Consider the following 14950-nt stretch of genomic DNA (forward strand, 5'->3'; position numbering starts at 1 on the left):
GTGGCTTCCTATCATCATTGGCAATTCTCTGTTGGGCATTCAAAACATTTCATCAGCTGTCCTTCTCCATTACCTTTCTAGTCTTCTTACATCTCTTAGCCCTGCCATATACCCTGCTATCCATGATACAGGCTTCCTTGCTATTCCTCAAATAAAAAACGCAATTCTTGAGTCTGGACATTTTTTTGCTGGTTGTCCCCCCTTGCTGGAATTCTTTTTCCTCATCTCTGTCTCTTGGTCTTGAGTCCTAGATAAAATCTCAGCTTCTACAGGAAGCCTTGCCAGATCCCTTAATTCTAGTCCCTTCTCTCTGTTGATTATCTCAATATGCTAAGTAAAGATTGCTTATACTTAATTGTTTGCATTTTGTCTCCCCCATGAGATTGTGAGCTCTTTGAGACTAGGAACTGTATTTGGCCATTCTCTGTATCCAGAGCATTTGTTGTTTCGTCCTTTGTAAAAGGACCATGACATCAGGGAGTTGATGTCATGCAAATGAACTGGATTTAAGTGAAGGAGGGCTGTGCAAGGTCACTTGCCTCACCTTCCCTTCCAGAGCGTCTGGATCCAGTGACCAGATATAGATCAGGATGCTTGGAGATGGTCCTGGAGGCAATAGGAGACCTTTTGTTCTAAGCAAAAGTCTTCAACAGATCACTTGCATGCCAAGCCATTACCTTCCTGATGTTGTGGTTCTTTTTGAGAATGAAAGACAAACAACTATCTTTGCTGCCCCACTGGGGTTCCAACAGGAATTGGGAAACTCCCTCCCTCCTTCCTTCCTTCCCCCAGTACTTAGTATAGTACCTAATATTTAATAAGTAGTTTATGAGCTGACTTGCTATACTTAACCTACAATTAATTTGAGAATTTTTACATATAAAAAAAGGGAGATCTATGCATTATTTCACATATACTTTCAAGTTTTCCTGAATTGTTGTTCTTTCTTAAAGCATAATTATATCTCTGGACACAATTTATTCATACATTTCTCCAATCAATTTGTTTCTAGTTCCTTGCTACCAAAGAGTGGTACAATAATACATACTTTTGCATATATCTTCTTGAGGGTAGAGTTTATCTTTTGTTGTTTTTATCTCTAGCATTTGCCATATGTTTTGGAACACAGTAGGTACTTTAAAATGTTTGCTAATCAAGATGGGATCTTTCCCTCTGTCTTTGACCTTCTTTGGCTACATGTTTAGTAGAAATATCACAGAAGAAAAAGGTATTAAAGTGTAATGACTATTAGTATCATCACAAATTATTTTCAGTTTTTAAATACATTTTTAAGTATAGCAAGGATATATTAGAATGGCTATCTTGCCCTAGCTATTGCAACAATTGATCAGTGTTGTTGTAGTTTGCCTGTATCATACCAACTGGATTATTGTGTTTAGTTCTAGGAACATCGTGTTCAGGAAAAACATTGTTAATGTGAAAAACGTCCCAAGGAGGTCAATTAGGACGTTGAAAGGCTGTGAGTTCATGTTATTTGAAGATCACTTGGAAAAATTGCATATTTAGCTGCCTTCCTCACCTCTACCAGGGAGAACCCTTAGCTTTCTTCCACAGTTGAGCTAAAGCACTTTTTCTTCTCTTCTTTCCTTTTTTCCCCCCTTGATTTTAAAAACTTTAATGGTATTTCCAAAATACATATAAAGCCAATTTAACAGTCACTTTCTGGAAGATTTTGAGTTCCAAATCTTTCTCCTTCCCTGTTCCTCTTTCCCCCCTTACTGCATGCACCAGGATGGCAAGCAATCTGATATAGGTTATATATGTGCAATAATGTCAAACATTTCACATGTATTGCAAAAGAAGAAATAGAAAAGAAGGAAAAAAAAATCACAAAAACCCAACAACAAAAAAAGTGAAAATATTATGCTTTAATCTGTATTCAGACTCCATCAGTTCTTTCTCTGAATGTGGACAGCGTTTTCCATAATGAATTTTTTGGAATTGTCTTGGATCATTGTATTGCTAAGAAGAACTGTCAATATTGTTTTTTTTTCCCCTTTTGTGAGGCAATTGAGATTAGGCCCAGTGTCACACAGCTAGGAAGTGTTAAGTGTCTGAGATCAAATTTGAACTCAGGTCCTCCTGATTCTAAGGCCAGTGCTCTACCACTGCACCATCTAGCTGCCCCATTTTTAAAAAAAGAGCTATCAATCTCAATTGATCATTGCAGTGTTACTATTTGTACCACGTTCTCCTAGTTCTGCTCATTTCTCTCAGCATCAGTCACTTGGTTTTTCTGAAATCTACCTGCTTATAATTTCTTATAGTATAAGTTGTGATATATGAATGTAATAGAACATCAAGCACTATCTCCTGAGAAAATTCTTCCTTAGCTACCAGTATCTGCCCCCTAAGGTATCCTTCCATCTCTTCTACATTGTAACTTATATGAATGCTTTCATGTACATGTTGTACCTCCCATTAGAATGTAAGCATTTTGAAGGCAGGGACTTTTTCCTTTTTTTTGTAAGCTCAATACTTAGCACAGTACCCTAAAGTACCTAACAAAGGCTCATGGATGAAGAGAAAACATGATAGCTGTCTTCAAATATTTGAAAGGCTATCATTTGAAAAAAGGGATCAGATTTATGTGTTTTGTTTGGCCCCAGAAGGTCAAGTGAAGAGTAGGGATAAAAATCACAAAGAAGCAACTTAGATTTGGTGTAAAGAACAATTTCCTAACACTTAGAGCTGACCAAAAGTGGAATGAGCTATCTAGAGAAACAATGGGTTCAGTCCTCTTAGTTGCCTTCAATCAGAGATTGGATGAATGGGAAGTGTGTTATAGTTGGGATTCTTTTCAGGCAAGGGTTGGACTAGAAGGCTGCTAAGGTATTTTCTAATTCAGATTCTGTGATTCATCTTTGATCACCTTTCAATACAGACTAACAAAGGTCTTACAAACTATCAGTGCTAACATAATTTCTATCAACAACATGAGGGAGGTTTTGTTTGTTCATAAGAATGCCCCCCAAGAAGTTAGATATTGACATTTCTGGTAAATCTGCAATTTGAGTGGCTAATACAGTGGAACATAAGGAGTCCTATTCCTCCACCTCTTGTAGAAATCTGCAAGTGAAGTAAGTGGACAGTATATGAAATAGCTAGATGAAACTAGGAGAGGCAAAAGGCATCTTGAAAGAGACCAAAACCTTTTACAAAAGTGCAAACCAGGATTTTTTTTTTTATTTCAATAAAAACAGTTTTCCAATAATTGCATTGTTGAATTTTAGGAAATAATTCTAACCAAAGGCAATGAAGTTCAGGTTTCTTTCATTTTGCAAAATTGCTATGAACAGATAGATATTCTTCAGAGAAGTTACATTGAACATTTGTTTATGCATTTTGAGAGTATACTTGGCCTTTGAACTGTTAAAAACAACAAAAAAAATTTATTTTAAGAAATTTCAGAATGCTTTTTTTGTGTTGAAAAATTTTGTCATAGTGTGGGTAAGAAGTGAAGAAGAAGAAGAACATTGTTGGTGAGTTGTGAATGGATCCAGCCATTCTGGAGAGCAATTTGGAACGATGCTCAAAAAGTTTTCAAACTGTGCATACCCTTTGACCCAACAGTGTTCCTTTTGGGTCTATATCCCAAGGAGATCTTAAAGGAAGGAATGTGCAAAAATGTTTGTGGCAGCCCCTTTTGCGGTAGCAAGAAACTGGAAACTGAGTGGATACTCAACAACCGAGAATGGCTGAATAAATTATAGTATCTGAATGTTATGGAATATTATTGTTCTATAAGAAACAACTAACAGGATGATTTCAGAGAAGCCTGGAGAGACCCACATGAACTGATGCTAAGTGAAATGAGCAGAACCAGGAGATCATTATACATGACATCAATATTATATGGATCAATTCAATTCTGCTGGATCAATTCTGATGAATGTGATTCTTTCCAACAAAGAGATGATTGATGCCACTTCCAATGATCTTGTGATGAAGACAGCCATCTACCCCAGAGAAAGGATTGTGGGAACTGAATGTGGATCACAACATAACCTTCTCAAGTTTTTTTGTTGTTGTTCACTTGCATTTTGTTTTCTTACTCATTTATTTTCTTTTTTTGATCTGATTTCTCCTGTGCAGCAAGAGAATTGTGTAAATATGTTTATACATATTGGATTTAACATACATTTTAACATGTTCAACATAGATTGAATTGTTTGCCATCTAGGACAGGGGATGGGGAAGAAGAGAAAATCTGAAACACAAGGCTATGCAAGAGTCAGTGTTGTCAAATTAACCATGCATATGTTTTGAAAATAAAAAGCTTTATTAAAAAAAAAAGTAAAGGTATATACAAAACTCTGTCTCTTGTTCAGGATACTTCTTTTCATTAGCTAACACTACAGAGAAACAGAACATTAAAAATGTTTTCATCTTCAGCTCCTGCAGACTTGAAACTGTAATGTCTAATAAAGTGTGTTCCTAAATTTTAGTAACTCACTCTTATGTTGCACTTCAAGGCTTATATATGTTTCCCCTACAACAAGTTTATGGAGTAGCTTCTATAATTATATCCACAATGATACTTCCTCCAAAGATGCATGGTACAATCTATCCATTACTTTTCATCTTCTGTGATTCTTCTTCCCAGAAATTCTCTGCGGGAGATTCACTCAACATGCAGGAAACCATCCTGAAAGCCTCATTACATTAAATCAATACCATTGCAACATTTAGATGGTCTCATTTAACATATCCCTTGCTTTTTCTAGATGGTCCCATTTTGGATACCTTCTTGTGCAGTGTTCTTACCATCATTTTGCAGATAAGGAAACTGAAGTTTAGAAGCGAATACTTCATGATCACATCAGCGTTTTCTGTGTGTGGGAATCTTAATTCATTATTTAGTCATAGAATTGTCAATGTAGAACCACTGAAGACCATAGTATGATGTTCATTTTATAGATGAGGAAACAGGCCCAAGGAAGTGACTTGTTCAGGTATATATAGTTTTTTTTAATATCATAGTTTGGATTGGGTTGTCCCAATCTCAGTTGATGTGCTGACTTTGAGTTGTGAAATAGATCTGTAAATAGACCTATGATTGAGGCATCTCATATTCCTCTTCCTTTTAAAGATAAGGAATTTATTACTTTTCCATTGCTGCAATGAACTCATAAAGAAGCATAAAATATTCATTAACTGAACACGTTATATGAAAAGTTCAATTTCAATAAACATTTATTAATGGGAAGAGCACAATTAGAGTAAACCATACCATACCAATTTGCCAGCTTTCTTTTTCCATTGAGGACATTTTCTCACAAACCCTAACTTGCAATATTACTTTAAATGGCTCTTGACTCGGAAAGAAAATAAGTATACAATCCAGGAAGTAGAACTCAGTCATCCTAGGTGCTGATTCATTGAACTGTCTATTGAAATGATTTTGGCAGCTGAACCATTGCTTCATTAAGTAAAATAAATCATCACATAAGACAGAAGCCCCTTTTATTTCACAGTGAACTTGCCTATGAGTTTGGACACATATGGAGGACACTTAGAAATTTTAGCCCTCTAAGAACAAACTTCAGAGACAGGTCCCTTTATTAAGTGAAAAATAGCTTTAATAGGAGCAAATCATAGAGCTACATTCAAGATTTTCAAGATGAGTCTGGCATCATTTATTTATCAAGTATATACTATTTGCATTCTCTATAGACCTTTGTTGCTAAATTTATAGAACTTTGGGCATGTCTCCTATACTTACACACACAGATTGGTCTTTTGGGGTCCCGTCAACATTTAGGACCCAAGCCATGAACATTCAAGCACTAGTTATAGCTAGGAGCTAAATTTGCATAAGAAACTGAGGGGAGAGGGGTTGTTTGAAAAAAAAAATGAGGCATGGTGATATATATATATATTCAAGTTTATAGATGAAATGCCTAATTGATGAGGTTACTCTTATATGTAGGTTTTCACACTTTATATAAGTTCTCCCTGATAAAAGATCTTAGCTTTATTGCTAATGATTAAACTGGTGGATGTTACCAAGTTTTCACAAATCTTATTGCTTTCAAGTTTTGCAGGTGTTTTTTAAATGAGCCAATGGAGGCAGTATAGTCTGGTACAGAGATGTCAAACTCATAGCCAACAGTCCAAACCAGACTGAAGTGCAATTTGGAAATATTTAACAGAAGAAATAAAAACATAATATAACATAGATATTAATTTGTAATTTTCTACATCAACATGCAGCCCACAGGACTCTATATCTATTTGAGTTTGTCACCACTGGTCTTAGATGGAGCTATGAAATCAATAGTTCTAGATGCTACTTCTGGCTCTGCAACTGTGACCTCAAACATGATCTAATTTCTGTTTGATTCTCTCTCCTTATGTATCCATGAGGATAATAAAGTTGATATTATTTTCATAAGAAATGAGAATATAAATGGAATTGAGTTCCATGATTATATCTTGTATATTGTTGGTGAGTACTCAATAGAGACGATGAAGAAACATACTCTATATACCAATTTTTGCTAGATCTAAGGGGAAAAAAACAATAAAAAAAAACACCACAAAATTCCCCCTTCCTCTCCCCCCAACTTAATAACAAGAACTAAAGGTGGTATCACAACATCCAATACAAACACTGCCAAAAGCGCCAAAATGTCGTGGATTGGGTTTGCTACCCCTCTCACTCCCTGCTTCTTTTAAGCCATAAGAACCTAAACTGAGGTAATTTGAGGGTCTATCTGATGGAGAAAATTTCACTACTTTGGAGGTCCAGGGCAGTGATTCAAAAAGATAGTCACTGGATGAGGTAAGTGGCTATTTTACTTTATATGCGCAAGTATGCACACCCACCCACCCACCAATAGATGTCCCTGAATGGAGTAAATCTTACAAAATTATATGTTTTTTTTTGAAAAAATTTTTTAAAAGCAGTTCTTGGCTGTGTGACCCTAGGCAAGTCACTTAACCCCAACTGCCTCAGCTAAAAAAACAACAAAACAGCAAAAAAAAAGACCAGTTCTTTGTATTTATTAAAAACATAAAAACTTTGTATGATTACCAGTGATTTGTTTTAACCTACAATTTCAATTGATTGCCTTGCCTAGTGTACATTTTTCTATGCATATTGTTATGATGTAATAGGTAGCATTTTTGATAGCATGTTCAGTACAAAATGAGGTAAATTTAAGTGTTGGCTATTAATAGAATTATGAAGATTTGCTAATACTAGGGTTTTTCTGAACCAATTCAAGAAACTAGATTATACTATATCCAAACAGGAAACATTTAGACAAAAGTTAATTTTTCATATCTTGGTGGAGGGCGGGCATTAAGCTAACATTACACATTAAGCACTTGTAATTATACTTTCAAATGAAATAATATATACAAAAGTGCTTTGTAAACCTTAAAACCTTATATAAATCCCAATTATTACTGCTCTTTCTCCTCCTCCTGACTATGAAGACCCTAGGATCCTCAAGCCCATGGGCCAGATGTGGCAGCTAAGGATGATTACCCCCCTCACCCAGGGCTATGAAATTTCTTTACTTAAAGGCCCACAAAACAAAGTTTTTTTACTATAGTCTGGCCCTCCAACAATCCGAGGGACAGTGAACTGGCCCCCTATTTAAAAAGTTTCAGGATCCCTGCCCTAGGATAAGACGGTTGCTATGAATAGGCAAATAAAATGGTGAAAGATTCCTTTGAATTAGGAAATAATTCTGTTAAAATGTTAACAGTTATTGCCAATACTAATGTAAAATTGATTTGGGAAGTTTATAGTTATGAGACTCCATGAATGAGAAAAAACAGAGAAAACAGAATTGTGTTTCCTCTTTTTCCTTTAGTGATTCACTTGTGGGCAATTACATAGTTTAAGACCTGAAAAAGGAAAACAAAGCTTTAAGGACCTGTCAAAAGGCATAATTCCCTGGGAGAATATGTAAACTAGAGAAAAGAATCATTTCTGGAATGTTTAAAGAAAGAATTTTCTTTAAACTTATTTGGAGCATAATAAAGCAGGACAAGATAGACTTTGGAAGGACACATTTGCTGCAGTTAATTACAGTATCACAGGTGTCCCTGTATGAGTCAATTTTAGATCCTCGTTCAAAGAAAGGCTCTCCAAACAAATAGAAGGCCATTTCAGGACTTTCCAGCTGCAGTCAGCAAGCCTTATGTATGCTTTGGCATCGGCAAGATTTCATGCTGCAGCTGGAGGGAAGCCTACAGTCATTTAGGCTGCCCTACAGCAGCCTCTCTGTCCCTTTATTGTTCACAGGATAACCATTAATAGAATTCATGGAGCACTCAGTTCTTTGGCATTTTGCCATGGAAAAGAAGGTGTCTTTAGGGCACACACTAGGAGTTGCATGCAGATCGCAGTCTGAAATAGCAAAGTACCCTACAATGCACAACCCTAATACAAACCAATGAAGATCAATTGTTGTAATGTAGTTTTACTTTGTAAGAAGTATTTGATAGGTATATTTCTGATAAATTTAATAAATAATTTTTAGCTCATAAATTGGAGGCAAGAATTTGGGGCCTGACTGGGAGATAAAGATGGAAGGCAGAGAATCTCCAAACTAACATAAAGCTTAGAGTACTAGAATTTGATGATTATATTCCCTTTCTGGGGGAAAAAAAAATTATTGTTTAACTAAAATGGTAAATGACTTAAATCTTCTGGCATTGCCAATGGATTGAAACCTGTTTTTCCATACTTTAATATTTATTGCAGGTACAAAGTAATTTTGGATTTTGTAACATGTCTTAATATAGCTCTTCTAATCATTTAGGTTAAGAAGATTATCATGGAATAGACAATTGTGTTCTTGTGAGGAGAGACTATTGCTATTATCCAACAGTCAGATCTCAAAAGATTTCCCTTTTCTTTTTAATATTGGAACCTAATTATCCTGTTGATTTACTTATTTTATTTTTATGTATATTTGTCTAGCACTTCTCTTTTGTAACTCCAGAGCACTTCACAGGCATTAAATCAAATGTTTAGACACCCCTTGGCAGTAAAGAGGTTTTAAATGTTTACAGATGAGGTTGCAATCCTAGAAACGCTGACAATCCAAGTAACAAATGGCAGTTAAAACAGCATTTCTAACTCCTTCTAGGCTTCTCCAGGAAAGGAACCCATCCCCTCAACTTTCAAATATGCCCCCCCAATTAAAAGAATATTCAAAAAAAAAATTTTACTAAGAAACTAGTCAGTTTATCTTGGGAATTATCTAGATAATTCAATGAAGTCTCGAACTCCGTCAAGAATCCAGATGTTAATGTCATTTGTGTGCTATGAAACAATCAGAGAAAGAAAACAAAACAAAAAATTCAACTTACCTTATGATTATAAAAGGTTTTTTTCACCCTCCCTTATTTAAACTGTTGATTGCTTCACATTTTAGGATCCAGATTCTAACTCCACTAGTTTTCAGCATGGTCTGCTAGGTTGCTTTACATTAAAAACACATATATTTTACAAATGTCTGAAGATGGAATCATTGCTGATTTGTTTTTTTCTCAAATGATAGTTAAAACTGAGGAAGGCTTCACCTTCAGTATCTCATTTTAACTGATAAATGACTTTCTTTCCCCTTAGATGAAAATCTACATATCAATCCTAATAATGTTTTATAGAACTTTATTGTTATTATCATTAGTATAAGGGATGTTGTGGATAGGGAGCTGTCCTTATATCAGGAAGTTGTGAGTTCAGGTCATACCTTTAATTCACATTGGTTATGAGACCATGAGAAAGACATAGACCTCTCAGGAGCTCCAGGTAACTTTTTTTTTTTTTTTTTGGGCTGAGGCAATTGGGGTTAAGTGACTTGCCCAGGGTTACACAATCTAGGAAGTGTTAAGTGTCTGAGACCAAATTTGAACTCAGGTCCTCTTGAATTCAGGGCTGGTGCTCTATTCACTGTACCACCTAGCTGCCCCTCCAAGTAACTCTTTAAGATTTAATGTTACAGAAGAACTGTTGAAATTGGTTTCCATATCAGGCCTTCTCTATATTGATGAAATTACAAGTCTGGACAAAATACCCCAAGTGTTAATATATATTGCATCTAGGCTGAAGTCCACCATCTTTTCTCCCTTTCTCTCCCCCACACCAGAAGTATGAACAAGGTAATTTAAATGTTTAAAAAAAAAAAAAAGAGGATTAGTCATTGATAATAGCTAAAATAGTTTGGGGATTCTTCACTATTGAAAGGGGATGGACTGTTCACTTGAACTGCAGGGAATCCAAGACTAAGAAGTTTCACAATTATAATAAATTTGCCCAGGTAATTTCAGAAGCCTTAGTTGAGACGCACCTAAGTAGTAGTTTATTTTTTAAAAAGGATCAAACATTTTGCTCAGTACCATTAATACTAGTACTTTTAAATCTTGATACTACAAACCCTGATCAAAATCCCAACAAGGAAAATCAAACTCAGCTGTTCCCTGAAATAAAGGCAAAACCACTAAGGAAAAGTCAGTTTTTAACATAATTGTCTTTTATGCTTATTACTTGCACAAAAGTTACTTCTTTGTCACAGGTAGGTGGGGAACTAGGTCAAGGACAAGAAGCCAAAAAGCGAACATTTGCATTTCTTAAAAAATACAAACTGAACTTCTGCATGCTTCTGAGACAATGTACTAATAAATAAGGATTGGATGTACATATCGAGTACATAATGTAACTACAGTATCTTCTGCAATGTTCTACTTCGAAAGTGAAATCTGAGATCTGAAAATCTTTTAATACACATATACACACACTGACTAGGAGCAACAACCAAGACCACAAGTCCAGTTGACTCCAAAGATCTCTTCCACATCCAAATTTAAATATATTGAACATAATTTAATGATATTAAAAATACTTGGATTCATTTAAATATTAGTATAGAAGTGTAAAAAACCCAATTTGATGATGTTTATTTTACTCTCATTAGTGATATTCCTATAACGTGATTAACCCCCCACTTCCTTCTCATCCCTGCTCTTTCTTGCTAAACCAACCTTAGATGGAATTTTTTTGTGGAAAATACATTATTATCCTTTTCCAGCCTAACTAATATCACAAGAATGATAATGTGGATGGCAGTGAGTTACCAATATTCTAAAGAAGTAAAAAACGGAAAGACTTCTACTTTGATCAAAACAATGATCCAAATGATGAAAAATGCTATCTCCAGAAAGAGAACTAATGAATATGTACAGCCTGAAACATACTTTTCTAAACCTTATTTTTGTTTTTATTTCTGTTGTAACATGACTAATGTGAAAAATTTGGCATGATCTCACATGTATAATTGAAATCAAAGTGCTTACTCTCTTAGAGAAAAGAGAGCTCAAAAATTTGGAAGTCAAAATTTTAAAAAATGACTGCTAAAATTTTTTTTTTACATTTCATTTGGAAAGCATTAATGAAATGAATAATAACAATTTCTAAAAAGTAAAGAATTATTGTGGGTAATGAAAATCCCTGAGGTGTACCCATGCCATCCATTTCTAAAAGGATACAATTTAATTTGAGAATGATTAACATTCCTTCTATTATTCTTCAAAATCTGACAGATCAAAAGGAAAGAATTAAAAGCACATCCCAGTCCCAGACTTTAATAAAGATGAACTGGAAAATAGTGATACTTTGTTCTAAGTTAACCACAAAATAAGAACTTTTGGATGAGTCCTTCCTACAAATCAGAGAAACTTCTTAAGCTCCATATTTTCATTACTTTGGAAAGGCAAATGATTTTCTAAGACATTTTTTTCAATGCATTGGAAACACTATGTGATGGAGAAATTATTCTTTTAAAATCCCCATTATTTTCTACCAAGTAGGTTTATTAATAGAGAAGCTAGAATATGTCCACTAACAAACATAACAAAATTTCTAGACTAAAATAATATAATCAAATTATAATGGTGTGTGGGACCAGCATTTTTAAATATGAAAATTCTTGACCTACAAAAGAATCATATAAACTTTACCCAAAGTTTACCAATAAAAGCTTCATTTTATCTAAATAACATATTACAATCAATTAGCTAAGTTGTGACAATGCATATGAGGGGGAGGCCTAACTGAAAATTCCCAAAAGTAAACAATTATAACAGTCTTAAGCTTTTACCATTTGTCTGAATGGACTTAAGACTATAAATATTCTCAATTGCCAAGTCGAATACTGTCTGTAAGCCTGATGCAAAATGTACTGAAGAACTTAAAATAGGTAGGAGATAAAAATTACCTGCACCAAATAAATCTATTGGGGCTAGTTTAGCCTTCTTAATTGATTATTACTTTAATGAGAGACAAGCTGCCCTACTGAAAATATTCTGTTCAGTTGCTAGCTCAGTCTGATGACCAAATAGCCTCCCCATCTTGCTCTCTAAACAAAACCACACATCCTCCTTTCCTCAAAGCCCCAAAAAAGGTATCAACACTTTTTTTTAACTAAATGCTTTTTTTAATAGAAAACAAAATACAAAATAACTCTTTTCAGAAAACAGAAATATTTAATCCTTTTCTCCACAAACAAATTAGAACTTGCTTTATCCTCAAAGCATGGTTTAATATATCTAAGACTTGTTTCACAAAGTGTTCATAAAACTGGTATTGCAATGCAGGAGGTGGGAGCAAAGAGATTCGGGAAGGAAAAAAAATTTGCAAAAAAGCTACACCTCTGAACATATGATAATATGGGAATTCATTTTTTCCAATTTCTACTGATGACTTACCATTGCAAATTACTTGTATCCCCATGCAACAAATGTTCTTTTATGGAGAGGTGCAACTAGGAAGAGAATTCTCCCTTCCCACCATCACTGCAGGAGCCCAAAACTTTCTTAATCAAACCCACCCACCCATAACACCTCAGCCAGGGTGATTTAAGCACCACCCAGAAATTGCCCTTTTCTCCCAACACACTGTGCGACCAAATTCTCTAAGTCCCTGAACCTCAAAATTCCAAGTATCACAGCCAGTGCCAGGAGTCAAACCTGAAAGATAAAAGCAGAGATGGAACCCTCTGCCAGTGCTAGATTTCCTCTTCTCAATAATAATAATAATAATAATAATTATAACAATAATAAAAAAAAAAATCCTGGTTCTTTGCAATTGCAGAAAATGAAAGACTTTCTGCCAGGATTACCCATCCTCCCTCCCAACCCCAACTCCCACCCTTGCATTCCTAAGCCAAAAGGATTTCCCTTCAACCAAAGTGAATGGTAATACTTAACACTTTTAGCACTGCTATCTTCAAAGTGCTTTGCAAACATCATCCAATCAAAAGTCCCTACACCCTGAAGTGAGGGAATATTACTATTATCCCAATTTTGTGATTGGGAAAAGTGAGACAGAAATTAAGGTTCTTGTTCAAGATCACAACAAGATCTCTATGAAATTCCATCTGATCTCAGAAGCACCTTAACTTCTTGTCTCAAGCCTACACACCATCTTTCTTCAGCCTCTCCTTCCCCAACCTCAGTGTTTTAGGACATTTTTGGGCAGAGCAACACTATGGTATTTGCAATACCAAAGATCTGTCTGCCAATGGGAGAAAGGAAGAAGAGAAGAGGAGGAAGTCTCTTTCACAGTCAGTGATTTAATCTCAGTTTGTAGTAAGACTCTTATAATTGCAAAGCCTTCCACCACTATCCCAATTCATTAAAAAGAAAAAAAAATTAATGTTCCTGATTTTCTTGTGTAATTCCAGTCACTAGAAGAAGGTTACAGGCCATAAACTGAACACTCAGTACATTACTCATCTGCCCAGTATATACACCAACAAGTTCACTGGAAGAACCATCTGCAGGAGCATTGCAATAAGTGTTCCGAATATCCCAAACCCGAACAGAGTTATCCATGGATGCAGAGGCAATCAAGCTACTATCTGGGCTGAAAGTAAGGCTGGTGATATTGTCCGTGTGGCCTCTTAATTCTTTGTAGAGGGTACCAGATGCCAAGTCCCACAGCTTCAACCGCTGATCCTCACCGGCAGAGGCCAAGTACTTACCATTTGGAGAAAATGCAAGTGAAAGCACAGGGCCCCGGTGACCAGTGAAGAGCCTCACAGAATTTCCTTGCTGAGTACTCCAAAGGCGAACAGTTTTATCAGTTGAACCTGTAGCTAAGTAGTTTGAATTGGGGTGGAATTTTACACAGTCCACATCTGCTAGATGTCCTGCATATATTCGCAATGGGTACGTCCGATCAAATGACCAGAGTCTTGCAGTGCGGTCATGGGAACCACTTGCGAAGTATAGGCTGCACGGACTGATATCCAGATCCCAGACAGGATAGGCATGTCCTCGGTATAATACAGTATTGGTAAAACTTCCAAGGTCCCAGTATCTAATAGACATATCTTCGGAGCAAGATAGCAACCCTGAGCTGTCTGATAGGAACCTTGTACTATACACGGGCCCACAATGCCCTCGCAAGATCTTCATTTCTGTGCCCATGTCATCATCATCTTCCTAGAAAAACAGCAGAAAAGGAAAAAAAGAAAATCACACAAAAGGAAACACTATTTGGTGATATGATAACATTAAAAAGTTACATAAATAGATGGAAAGAAATCTACTTATGTGAAAAGGAGAGAAGGTATTCTATAAATAATAACTGCCTTTCTTTTGAGTACCAAACATACTTCCTGGGCTATATGCAATAGTTATCAAAATCTCAAAAACTAAAGAAATACATGACTGTTTTAGAGTATTAATAAATGGTACTAAGTGACCCTGATTAAGAAATGGACCAAGTTGAAAGCGTCATTGCTAATTTTAGCATTATGGTGTCCTAGAAGACAATTTACATTAATACTTAATGTTCAAAAAAATCCATAACTTAATGTTCATATTCCTATTGCTTGTATTAATCTGTCAGTTTCTAACTAACAAAGAAGATCAGATAGAATTTTGTCAAAAATTTAGCACT

At 35.4% G+C, this 14950-nt stretch overlaps 1 protein-coding gene across 1 annotated transcript in view; it reads right to left on the minus strand.

The window, feature by feature from the left end:
- Positions 1–2472: 2472 nt before the first annotated feature.
- TAF5L (TATA-box binding protein associated factor 5 like) overlaps positions 2473–14950 on the minus strand; it is a 40594-nt gene continuing 28116 nt past the window's right edge. The window contains exon 5 of the mRNA XM_051993623.1: positions 2473–14490. Coding sequence (XP_051849583.1) covers positions 13696–14490 — 795 coding nt within the window. The 3' untranslated portion in view covers positions 2473–13695. The remainder of the gene's footprint in view (positions 14491–14950) is intronic.

Source organism: Antechinus flavipes, chromosome 4 (genome assembly GCF_016432865.1).
Source record: "Antechinus flavipes isolate AdamAnt ecotype Samford, QLD, Australia chromosome 4, AdamAnt_v2, whole genome shotgun sequence".
NCBI classification, from domain to species: domain Eukaryota; kingdom Metazoa; phylum Chordata; class Mammalia; order Dasyuromorphia; family Dasyuridae; genus Antechinus; species Antechinus flavipes.